Source organism: Papio anubis, chromosome 9 (genome assembly GCF_008728515.1).
Source record: "Papio anubis isolate 15944 chromosome 9, Panubis1.0, whole genome shotgun sequence".
In the NCBI taxonomy this organism is placed as follows: Eukaryota; Metazoa; Chordata; class Mammalia; order Primates; family Cercopithecidae; genus Papio; species Papio anubis.
In genome coordinates, this window is record NC_044984.1 from 118765499 (window position 1) to 118777601 (window position 12103).

At 58.4% G+C, this 12103-nt stretch overlaps 1 protein-coding gene across 32 annotated transcripts in view; it reads right to left on the bottom strand.

Moving 5' to 3' along the window:
• The window catches only part of NCOR2 (nuclear receptor corepressor 2), a 238508-nt gene that overhangs the window by 20404 nt on the left and 206001 nt on the right, over positions 1 to 12103 (bottom strand). For 28 of the 32 annotated variants that reach the window (XM_031650908.1, XM_031650896.1, XM_031650907.1 and 25 more), the window contains 9 exons: positions 11138 to 11302; positions 9920 to 10059; positions 9316 to 9418; positions 8954 to 9058; positions 8572 to 8675; positions 5051 to 5201; positions 2627 to 2767; positions 2282 to 2368; positions 1035 to 1321 (listed from right to left, as the gene is read on the bottom strand). In XM_031650908.1, coding sequence (XP_031506768.1) covers positions 1035 to 1321; positions 2282 to 2368; positions 2627 to 2767; positions 5051 to 5201; positions 8572 to 8675; positions 8954 to 9058; positions 9316 to 9418; positions 9920 to 10059; positions 11138 to 11302 — 1283 coding nt within the window. The remainder of the gene's footprint in view (positions 1 to 1034; positions 1322 to 2281; positions 2369 to 2626; positions 2768 to 5050; positions 5202 to 8571; positions 8676 to 8953; positions 9059 to 9315; positions 9419 to 9919; positions 10060 to 11137; positions 11303 to 12103) is intronic. The other 4 variants (XM_031650906.1, XM_031650905.1, XM_031650893.1 and 1 more) reach the window with 2 other exon arrangements.

Genomic DNA, 12103 nt, shown 5'->3' on the forward strand with positions numbered 1-12103 from the left:
TGTTCAGCAGGCTTGGGAGACACTGATGTGGTGGGGCCTTAGGGCTTTGCAAGCAACAAAACTCTATTTAGGGATGTCTTCATTACTTTCATAAAAAGGGGAACTGCCCTTGTTTTTCAAAAGATTATTCTAGAATCTGGCCCCTGTCTTGGTAATGCGGTGGATGCTTGCCAAGGACTCCATAATTGCCTAGGGGCTGAGAGCCAAACCCTTCCCCTGGCATTCAGGGATCTTACTGCTTCCACCTTCTCCCCGGCTTCAAAACCTTCCTGCAAGCTGGAACCCCTCCCGGGACACCCACCCCACTCCTTCCGCCTCACAGCCCCACAGCCCCAGAGTGGCTCCCACTCTTCTTCCCCTTCACAGGAGACCACCTCTGCCTACATGGAAGGACGGTGGCCTTCAGGGGCTTTCCACCGAGCAGCTCCTCGTACCATCGGCACGGAGCTTCCCCTACTGCGCTGGGGCTGCCTGGTGGGACTGGGGCCTCTTATGGTGCAACCTGCTGGGGGGTGCAGTGGATGCTGCAGCTGTAGGAATATCTGGATTTGGGTTTCACAGCTGCATTTGCTGCATGACTCTGGGTGAGTCGTTGAACCTCTCTGAACCTCCATTTACTCAGCAATAAAATAAGGTCATTAAGAAAACGACCTCAGAGCGTTGCTAGGGGGTGAAACAATGAACGCATGCAACATCCTCAAGCCGCGCCAAAGATTCAACGGAGGCAGTTATTCAGTTACTCGTGACTGTGTTGAGTCCTGTGGCCTTGGAAGCCTGCCTGGCTTCTCTGGGCCTCAGTTTCTCTCCCTGAATGGGAACAATGGGAGTTCAGTGGAATGAGGTCAGGAGCCTGATGCCCCCTGCACAGCCCCGGAACTTGCACAGCCGAGGCCCAGGGACGAGCAGTTGGTTGACTGTAAGGCAGGCGAGGGCTCTCAGCCTTGGTTTCCTTATGTGGAGAGGCCCAGGGCAGTGTCCCATAGCCACCGCCGCCCCTCCTAGAACTGGGCCTACCTGCCTGGCCCCAGCCGTACCTGCGTGATGGAGCCCTCCTTGAGTGGCCGCGGGGCCAGGGGCAGCTCGGGCGTGTGCCTCAGCTCCTCGCGCGGGATCTCATGGATGGAGCGGCCCGCCTCCTTCACCGTGGCCACCAGGCCCTCATGGGCCGGCTTCAGCTTCAGGGGGCCCAGGGCCTGCGTCTTGTAGGCCTCGGTCAGGTCCCGCGGGGGCGGTGGGGGTGGAGGCGTGCCCTCCCGCTTTAGGAGCTTGGCCTCCCGACGCAGGTAGTCCTCCTGTGCTTCCACATAGGACCGAGGGATCCCTGCCGGGCGGACAGCACTGACCCTCACGCCCTGCCCCGTCCAGACCCACCAAGAGCTTCTGCACCAGTGGGTTCTGGAGCTAGACTGCCTGAGTTCGAATCCCCACTTGCTGTGTGACCTTGATCAGGGAATCTGATCTCTCTGGGCCTCAGCTTCTTCATACATAAAACGAGAATATTAACTGAACCACCTCAGTAAGTCGTGAACACTATGAAATCACGAAGCTAAAACCACAGGCTGGGTGCAGTAGCTCACGCTTGTAATCCCAACACTTTGAGGGGGCTGTGGCAGGGAGATAGCTTGAGCTCAGGAGTTTGAGACCAGCCTGGGCAGCAGGGCGAAACCCCATCTCTACAAAAATACAAAAATTAGCTGGATGTGGCAGTGTGCATCTGTGGTCCCAGCTACTCGGGAGGCTAAAGTGGGAGGATTGTTTAAGCCTGAAAGGCGGAGGCTACAATGAGCTGAGATCGTGCCACTGCACTCCAGCCTGGGCAAGAATGAGACCCTGTCTCAGACGCCAACAACAACAACAAAATAAAGATAAAAAATAAAGACCACAAAGCTGCCAAGTTCACAGTAGCTGGCTGTGCCATGGACCAGCCACGAGAACCTGAAAGAGTTCTCAGAGCTCTCCAAGCCTCTCCCAATCGCACGTGCCTCACCAGGATGTTCTGTAAAACGATATGCCGGTTAGTGCCAAGCACAGGGCAGTTGCTATGTAACACCTAAAAGCAGAGGGGTGATCAGCGGTCTTTTGCTTTTCATTTTTGTTTTCAAGTAAGTAAGAGACACCCTTGCTCCGTAGCTCACGTACTGATCACGTACGCATGTACTACAGGCCTTTCTGCATTCCTGTCCTGAGTTCCCACCACACTCTGGCTATGTCTCTCCCCTCCTGTGCCCTGCTTGACTGTACACCCGTTGGGGCACCCAGGGAGCAGGGGACAGGGTGGTACCTTGTGTGATTGACCCGCGGATGTGGTGCTGCTCTTTGAGGTGGTGGGGGCTGTGTCGCTCAGGTGGGATGGCACGGCCCATGAGACCTGGGTGGGAGGGGGCAAGGCCATCATTCCATGGGTCCCTGAGCCGGCACTGGGCAGTGACAGGGGTGTCTACAGCCACCAGTGGTCGTCCCCGCGATGATGGTGGAGTAAGATCCAGCACGGGAAGGTCCCTGCGCTGCCTCCAGATGGAGCCTCAGAAAGCCCAGCCTCGGTTTCCCCATCTGTAAAATGGGGTCAGCCATTCCCCCCCACTGCCCTGCAGGGGGTGCCTAGATGAAGTCTTTTCCCTGCTATCACCTTCGATGCTGGCCGAGGAGATGGCTCTGCCCACACGGCCTTCCATCATGTCGTAGGTGCGCTTGGGGGCAGCCGTCTCGTGGGGGGGTCCTGAGCTGCTTCTGCCATCCTCCTTAGAGCACTGGGTCACAGACATGCCACCTGGAAACCACACAAAGCACCTGGTGAGGAGCTGGGCACGGGGTGACCGTGTGCATGGGCCCAGGACCGCGGTAGACAGGCAGGACAGGCAGAGTTGGTGGGCAAGAGCCAGCAGTGCTTCTATGCTGGCCTGTCACAAGGCCTCACAGCTGAGGCCTCCAGAGGGAGCCCACAGCCTGCAGCCCCCGGGCCTGCCAGCAGGACCCAGGAGCTTTTCCAGGGGGTTACACAGTGGGAGAAGCAAGGCACGCTGCCTGCGCTCCGTACCCCAGCCCTCCAGGGTGCTGGTCTGCAAGCAAGGGTTTGCCTGTGACCACACATGAGCATGCAAGTCTGTGGTCACACACACAGGCGCTGACATGGGGCATGAACATGTGCACACACATGCACGTGAGCAAAGACGCATCAGCAGAGTGCATGTAGGGGCAGGCAGGAGCACGCGTGTGCACTGACGCATCAGTAGAGTGCATGTGAGGGCAGGCAGGAGCACGCGTGTGCAGAGACGCATCAGCAAAGTTGGTATGCTGGCGGGCAGGAGCACACATGTGCATTGACACATCAGCAGAGTGGATGTGAGGGCAGGTAGGGGCACGCGTGTGCACTGACGCATCAGCAGAGTGGATGTGCGGGGCAGGCAGGAGCACGCGTGTGCACGGGCACGGGTCTGTGTGTGCAGGAGTGGATGTGGGCACACGCCTGGCTGCTGAGAACTAAGTGGGTCCATGTACACACATGTACCAGGGTGCCAGGCAGTACACGGCTTTGCATGTGTACACGTCACACCCAGAAGCCTGTGTCGATGTGCATGTGAGTGTCCGACCACGAGTCCGCATGTGCATGGAAAGGTGTGTGTTGCAGGGAGTGGTGAGGGAGTCTCCGTGGCAGGAGTGGCCTCGCCAGGTCAAAGGAGCCCAGATTGGCCCGGTCACCACTCCCCGGACAGGCAGAGGGTTGAACAGATGGAGGTGGCCCCCAAAGGTAAAGGCTTGGCTTTGCCCATCAGCCAGGGCTCTCCCTCCAGGGCAGCTGAGTCCAGAGCTATCAGAAATGAGCCCCCGCCCCACCCCTCAGAGGGAATGACCAGCTGACAGGCTCTCAGGCTTTCAACCACTGCTTTGTGTGGCCCGCAGCCCATGAGCTACTCCAGTGGTTGCCAACAGGAGGGTACCGGGTTGCTGTTCAGAAAACACTCCAAATTAACCGCCGATGTTTAAACATTGGGGGATTGCAGATAAAAACGGAGAGATGGGAAGCCTGGCTGACCGGTGGCCGTGGGGGAGTGGACGGCGTGGGCAGGCACCAGAGTCCTCCGCACTCCCTGTAGTCTCACACCTGCCGCTGCCTGCACTGCCTACCTGGCCCGGGGAGCAGACGAGAGTTTAAGGGCCCCGACTGAAACCCATGATGAAGACGATACACTCAAGGCCTATAAAGGCTCAGGCACTGGTCGGGGGTCCCAAGGTGGGATTCTACCCAGTGACCTCTCAAGACAAGCCCTTGACTAACCCCGCCACCAGCCCTTCCCAGGCTTCCCGCCACCCCCAGGGCACTCAGTCCAGGGGCACTAGGGCATGAGCTGGCACCCAAGACACAGCTGCAGGCCTATCTCCAAGGCTCTCTCCGTGGCAGCAGGGAGCGCATATGTTCCTAAGCCACACAGTACCACCTCCACTTCCCAGGCCTGGGGAGGGGGCCGCGGGCACAGGCGGAAGCGGATAGAGGAGAGGCAGTTCCGGGCCTTGCAGCTGCAGTGCTAAGAGAGGCGCCCATTAGCAGCTTTCATCTCCACACCCCTGGGTGCCCTAGACTGCCAGGCAATTCTCTTTCCCGGCACTCGACTCCCTTAACTCCTTCCTGGCAGGGTCTCCTGGTTCTGGAACCCAGAGCCTAGAGAGGGAGAGGATGGGGGCTCCGCAGCAAGCGCCTGGGGCATGGCGGGGTGAGGCGCACTCTGGCCATGGCCTCTTTCACGGCCAGTGAGAGACTGCACGGTTTGTCAGTGCCGTGCTGGAGGTCTGGCAGCATGAGCTTGGGCTTCTGCTCTGGGCCTCAGTTTCCCTCCTATGCTTCTAAAAAGGTTGGCCACAAGTTTGTTTCCTAAATTGTAAAGAACTAGGCGGAGGTGGGATGCAGCTAAGGCCGAGGCTTCCCTGCTGCTGGCTTGCATACCTATGAGACTGTGCTTTCTGATGTCAACCCAGCCCTGCCTCCCTGTGAAGCTACTTCAGTGGGCCAAGCACGTTCCTCCCCTGGTCCTGGGCCTCCTTTCCTCCCGCGACTCACCCTCATAGGACAAGACGTGGCCCTTCTTGCCTTCATAGATGACGTGGCCCTTGGGTAGGCTGTCCTCCCGGCTGCGGTCCAGGCGACTCGGGCTGTCCTCGCCGATGATCCTGGTGATGGTGCCCTTGTACAGGACATCAGCTGGTGTGCCCTGCAGGTGCAGAGGGGTGAGCGCCCATGAGGCTGCAGCCCAGGACCCCTCTCAACTCAAATGCAGACACAGACGTGCTTACAAGCCCATGTGCCCACCGATGCACACGTGTGTCCACACACACTGTCTCAAAAGGGTAAGAGCTTGCACAGAACAAACCCTGTGAGGAAGTTGAAGAATGAGGATCCCTCGGCCAGTGCTTCCCATGAGCACGGGACACTCTTCTGGCTGCTCTCTATGGATTCGCTCATTTAATCCTTGAAACAACCCTAAGGCAACCCTATTGATTATGCCTGTTTCAGATGGGGAAACCGAGGCACAGGGAGGCACGGTGACTTTACCTGGGGTCACCTGGCTAACGAGGGGCAGGCGGGGACTTGAACCCAGGCATTTTGGTCCTGGAGTCTGTGTCCCCACCACTGCGTGGGTTTTACTTCTCAGAGCCTTGACATTCAGTTACTGAAAACGGTAACTGGTGGGGATGCTGGGGTTTCTGCTCCTGGGCTGTGCCCATGACCACGTCATGCACTTTGGTTTCCTAAAACCAGGACAAGGACTCACGTCAGGGCAGGACACCAGAAATTTTAGTTCTAACCCAGGTTTTCCACCTCGGCCCTCCTGCCAGCTGGAGCTGGGCCCTTCTTTGTTGCGGGGCTGCCCTGTGCACTGCGGGCTAAATGACAGCGGCCCTGGCTTCAAAGCACTAGATGCCAGTAGTACACGCCTCCCCAGTGTGTCCCCCAACAAGTTAGGACAATTGAAAATGTCCCCAGACAGTTGGAGGCACAATTTCCCCCGACTGAGAACCACTACCATATAGGGAATGAGGTCCCCGTCAGAGGACGTGTTCAAGCAGAGAGCAGAGGCCACATGGGGCAGCATCCTGCCGCAGGTGACTTTCAAGAACATAAGCATCAGAGTTAGAATACGACTTGGAGTCAGAATGTTGGGTGTCAAACAGCAACTTTACTACCAAGTTACCGTGGGACCTCCTTTCTGAGCCTCACTTTGCACATCCACAAAATGGAGACATTCTGCATTGATGATTCTCAAAGGCAGCTGGCACAGACAAGGGATCCCCAAATCTCAACATCCCTCTTCTCTTTCTAGGATTCCAGGAGCAGATTCAACGGTAGGGGCCCTACTATGTCCCAAGACCTGGACCAGTGAGCTCTGAGTCTCTGGCTGGACTTGCTCAGCTGGGGACATCCCCTGGCAGAGGGCAGCACCTGGTACCCCGGGGTGCTCATCGCAGATCCTGGTCTTTGTGGAGGGCAACAGCAAGATGCCCTGAATTCCAGTGAGCTACCCCCAAGCTTCTCAAAGCAAATACTCTGAGCAGCATCTCCCTGCAGTGCTATAAGTCACCTGTGCACTAAAGTATGGCACAATAGGTGCTAAGTCAGGTGACAGCTCCGGGCAGCCACCGCTCCCATCAGGAAAGCACAAGGGGAAGCCTGCAGCATCCTGGTGGGAAAAGCCCCCCCCAGAGGCAGCTGATACAAGTGCCTCTTCCTGTCTCCAGCCCTAACATCAGATGGTCCATGTCAGACTGGGTTTGTACTGCAGAAATCAGTGGCTTACTGAATACCACAATAAATGATTTAAAAGCGTGGGGGGGGGGGCTCTCCATGGTGAAACTGAGGCATCTGATTCTTTTTTTTTTTTGAGAAGGGATCTTGCTGCATTGCCCAGGGTGGAGTCTAGAGCACCGTCATAGCTCACTGCAGCCTCAAAATCCTGGGCTCAAGTGATCCTCCTGCCTCCCAGTCCCGTGCAGCTGAGACTGCAGGGATGTGCCACCATGCCCAGCCAATTTTTAAATCTGCTGTAGAGACAGGCCTCTTTTTGTCCAGGCTGGTCTCAAACTCCTGGGCTCAAGCTATCCTCCCACCTTGGCCTCCCCAAATGCTGGGCTGACAGGCATGAGCCACCGTGCCCAGCTTGATGTTTCTGAGCTATAGTATTTTAGAGGTGCCATCTTCAGGGACATGGACAGAAAACAGAAATCCAGCCGGTGGCCCCTGCTCTTGGGAGAATACATGGCACAAACTCCCATTAACAGGGAAGCTTCCGTTTGCATAACGTCGGCTTCCGGGAGATGAGCCCATAGCCTCTTGCTCTTGGCCCCAGTGAACTCTACTCCCAAGATGGGCAGGAAGTCCCTGGAGGATCAGGGAGCTGTGACCTCCTTGAGCCTCCCTCGCCAGCTGTGGAACCACATGGTCCCTGCCTGGGGCACCCACTAGGTTAATAAAACAGCTCTATGTGTGCAGGCCACACGCTGACTTCCTCACTATCTGGTAGCGAGACTGCAGGGAAGTTTGAACCTCGCCTATCTCACACGTTTTGGCGGCTGGCTCTCTGCCAAAAGCAATCAAAGACGTGTGTGTAACCGGGAGGGTTCGAGGAAGGGTGCGGGTCACGGCCACCCAGGAACCCAGAGCAGGTGGACGCCTGGGAACCTCAAAGCTTCCCATGACTTTAGGAGAATGACTCCCCCAGGAATAGTTAGTAAAGGGGAAACTGAGTCAGGGCAGGCCGCTGTCTGAGTGGGTGACGGAGCTGGCAGCTGAGGGCCCTCAGCCTGACTTTTGCCCAAAGCACTTGCCCTTCCCACTCAGCACAGTTGCCTTTGAAAGCTCCGAGTTTTCAAACCTACAGATTTCAGGGAAGGACGAAGTGTAAACAGCTCCTCTGTGGTGGGATTTGACGCTGCCTGAGTCAAAAGCACCTCCCTGTGGACCATCCTGTTGCCCGCAGCTCCACTGGTAGAACAAGTGTGCGTGTGTGCGCGTGTATGAGCCCACACTCTGTCGCTGTGTTCTAGAGCCAGACACTCGTGGCACAAAACCCTGGGTCCACAGCTCACCAGCTGCAAGGCTGGGGCACCACTTCTGGCACCATTCAGGAACCCTCTCACGCTCTGTCTTTGCACGTGCTGTTCCCTGAGCCTAGAATGTTGTTCCCTGAGATTCCCGCATGGCTTGCACCCTCAATTTCTTCTGGCCACAGCTGACATGTCACCTTCCTCACCTGTCTAAGCAATGTCCCTGGCCAGGCATTCTCAGCCACGGGGCACTAACATTCTGCCTCTGCCTGCTCAGTTTTCACCAGCCTACTTATTTACCCTGGTCTGTTTCCTTCCACTACATGGCGGCTCCCTGAAAGCAGAGTTTTGAGCTGTGCTTGGCGACCCCAGTGCCTGACTCCATGCAGACAAGATGAAAGCTCATGGAGTGAACTGCTGTCCCCCAGTCATCACCCCATCGGCTGAGGCTAATGGTTTGGTGACAATGAGGGGTTATAAGATGGGCTGGTCCCATGCCGGTCCCAACCCATCCTTCATGCCGCACCCCAGGACACCTACGTGGGTGATGGAGCCGCGGTATGTGATGGCGCTGTCCGAGGGCACCCGTGTGCTGGGAATGCCTTTGGTGATGCTTCCACCCGGAACTGAGCCCAGAGCTGTCCCTGGAAGACACAAGACATGGGGCTGAGGGGGTGTCTGTGGCCCTTCCTTCCTCAGGCCCCGGTCCTGAGAGTCACCCTGACTGAGCAACCCACAAGCTGTGCTTGTTTCAACGCAGAGGGAGTCCCCCTACCCCTAAATGGTGAGGGAGACGGCTGTGAAGAGGGGTCCCCAGACCCTCTGGGAGATGATGCTCCCCAGCAGGTTTTGAATAAAGGGCCCCTTGGGCATCCCGGGAACAGGGGCAGATGCTGGGGGTCCAGGGCAGAAGGGCCCTCACCTCTCAGCACGGACGCCTCCTGGGCCGTGGGCACCCCCAGGCTCTCCGGTGGCCCAGCCTGGCCCCGTGGGGACAGCTGCTCCTGCTTCACTCCGCTGAAGGGTGCTGAGGACCAGTAAGAGGAGCGAGTCATGTGCGGCCGGGGCAGAGTCCCGGGAGGCTTGTCCCCATCCAACCTGAGCCAGGGGCTGGGAAGCGCCGCCCCTCCTCACCATGTTCCAGCCAGGGCTGCTGAGGGGGGACCTCCCAGCTGCTACCTGGAGTACCGTGGGCCAAGATACCCCTTCCTCACCTCCACCCCCACCCACAGGACAGCCAGAGCCCAGCCTGAGCCACCCAGATAGATGGGCCAGGAGCCTTACCCAGCTTTTTGGGGTCCATGGGCAGGGGCAGCCCCATGGTGACGGGGCCCACCGGGGCCTTGGCATGCTCTGAGTACGGGACGTGGAGCTGGACCGACATTCCCTGTAGGTGCAGAGTTGTGGGGTCACAGGGGCACCCTGGTCCCTCCCCCACAGTCCAGAGTGCCTAATGCTCCGGTTCACAAAGCCCACATGTGGGTCAGAGGCCGGGGCTGCTGTCCAGCTGTGTGATGGCAGACAAGTCACTGCTGCTCCCAAGCCTCGGCCCCCTCCCCTGTGAAGGGGCCATACCCTCTGAGCCCCTTGCATTTGCCCTTCCATTTCACAGTGGGGGAAACAGGAGGTTAAGTAACTTGCCTGAGGCCACACAGCCTGGTTCCCGAGCCGTGCCCTCGACTGCAACACAGAGTAACCCCCCCAGGGACGAGGCCCTGAGTACCTGGGGCAGGACCCAGCCAGCTCAGACCCCAGATGCCTGAGTGGAAATGACCCAGACCCCCAAGAGCCTGGCCCCCACCCAGACTTCACTGGTCCCATCGCCCCCACTTTACAGAGAAGAAGACCAAGCCCCCAAGAAAGGAAGAAAGGAAGGGCTACCACTCACCTGGGAGATGGCACCTATTTGCCTCTCGAGGACGCTGGGGTGCTTGGCAGAGGAGATGAGGGGAGGCGGGTTGGAGATGGTAGGTGGGCGCGGCAGGACGGGCCGGGCAGTGTCATGGAGGCCCAGGGGCAGCGGGTGACCTGTGGAGCACATGTCTGTCCATTGTGGGGCCCAGGAGCAGTCATGTCCCTGCTGGACACACAGCCCAGGCTGCACTCCACCTCTTCCCTGTCCTGGCCAGGAAGTGCCCAGCCATGCGCGCCCCTCTGTTGCCCTGCCCGGCTCTGTCCTCATTAGTGACCTGAGTCCTAGATGCAGACACCACTATCCTGGGGAAGCCTCCCACCTCCCCACCGCCCAGGTCCTGATCCAAGCCCCCTCCAGTCTCACCTGGATCCCCTAACTGGTCTTCCCGTTTCCACTGTAGCTCCCAGTAGCCCCTTCCCCTTACACGAACCAAAGGGACCTTTTTGGAAAAGTCACTGGTGCACACCCGCCCCCTGCTGTGTGCCCTCGATGGCTCCCCACTGCCCTCAGGAGAAAGTCGTAGCCCCTGACTCGGCCTTCGGGCTTGCCTGACCTGGCCCCTGGTCTCCCCAGCTCACTGGGCACCAAGCTTCGGCAGTGGTGGCCGGATTCAGTTTCTCAAGTTTGCCTGCTCTCTCCTGCCACAGGGCTTTTGCACATGCTGTTCCGTCTGCCTGGCATGACTTTCCCTGTTCTGGCTCCCTTGGCCCACGCATCCCTCGGGACCAGCATTTACCAACACAGTCTGTACCAGCCCCCGGCTGTGCTGCTATATAGCTGGCAAGGCCCAGCAGGACTGCAGGACCTAGAACAGGGCCGAAATGCAGCCTCACAGTCTGTGAACCAAGGCAGCACCTCTGCTCCCTCCCCAGGCTCTTCTAACATCTGCCCATTCTCTAGCTCTAAGCCGTCAATGGAAAACATAGCTCCCACTCTAAGCCTGCCCCTCGCCAGCTCAAGCACCTGCTGTGGCTCCCTCTTGCCAGTGGCTTCAACCTCAATCCTGGGGCAGCTTTCTCAAAAGATCTCCCCCTTTCCCTCCACTGACCAGGCTGTCCCTCCAGCCGGGTCCCATGAGGCTTTAAGGTGCTTCTGTGTGCAGCTCTGAGCCAGTGCCAACAGTGCCAACAGTGCCAACAGTAACTGTGCCCTGGCTGAAGGAGAAGCCCAAGCTCGGGCAGAGCTACTTACCAGGTGGAGCGTAGGAGAAGGCTGAGGGGTCCGGGGCATGCGGGGAGGCCTTGATCACCTCACGGGGGGGCACAGGGAAGGGCAGGCCGGAAGTCCAGCAAGGGGGGTCCCCAGGCAGCTTCTGGGCCTCGGCTGCGAAGGCTGGGAAGAACACAGGCTTCTCTGCTGAGGGCAGGAGGCGGGGCAGTCAGACCTCGGGAGCCCTGGCTGACCCTACTCAAACGGCCTTCCTGCACCCACAGTCGTGGTGGCCCGTGACAGCCTGGACTCCTCTGGGAAGCCCCCCACGTCTGCCTGCCCGGGCGCTGCTCTGTAACCCCATGGTGTTCTGCTCAGCAGGGGAAGGGTCTCGAGGTCTGGGCTGAGGGCTCTCAGCTGCCCCTGAGGACGAGAACGGGACCCTGTGGCTCTACAACCCCACAGGCACTCAGCCAAGTCCAGCAAGCCGAGGCCCCTGGACAGGCCCCGAAGCCAGGAAGCGGCGAACGGTCTCTCAGAGGGTCTGTCTGCCCCTAACTTTTTTGAGACAGGGTCTCCCTCTGTCACTCAGGCTGGAGTGCACTGGTGCTGTCATGGCTCACTGCAGCCTTGACCTCTGGGCTCAAATGATTCTCCCACCTCAGCCCCTCAAGTAGCTGAGAATACAGGCGCCCACCACCACACCATGCCTGGCTAATCTGTTTTACTTTTGTAGAGATGGGGTCTTGCTATGTTGCCCCAGGTTGGTCTTGAACTCTTGGGTTCAAGGGATCTTCCCACTTCAGCCTCCCAAGTAGGTGGGACTACAAGCACGTGTCACCGCACCACACTTGGCTAATTTATGTTTTGGTTTTGTAGAGATGAGGTCTTGTTATGTGTACCCAGGCTGGTCTTGAACTACTGGGCTCAAGAGATCCTCCAACCTTGGCCTCCAGAGTGCTGGAATTACAGGCGTGAGTCACCACGCTTGGCCCCACTGTCTGACTT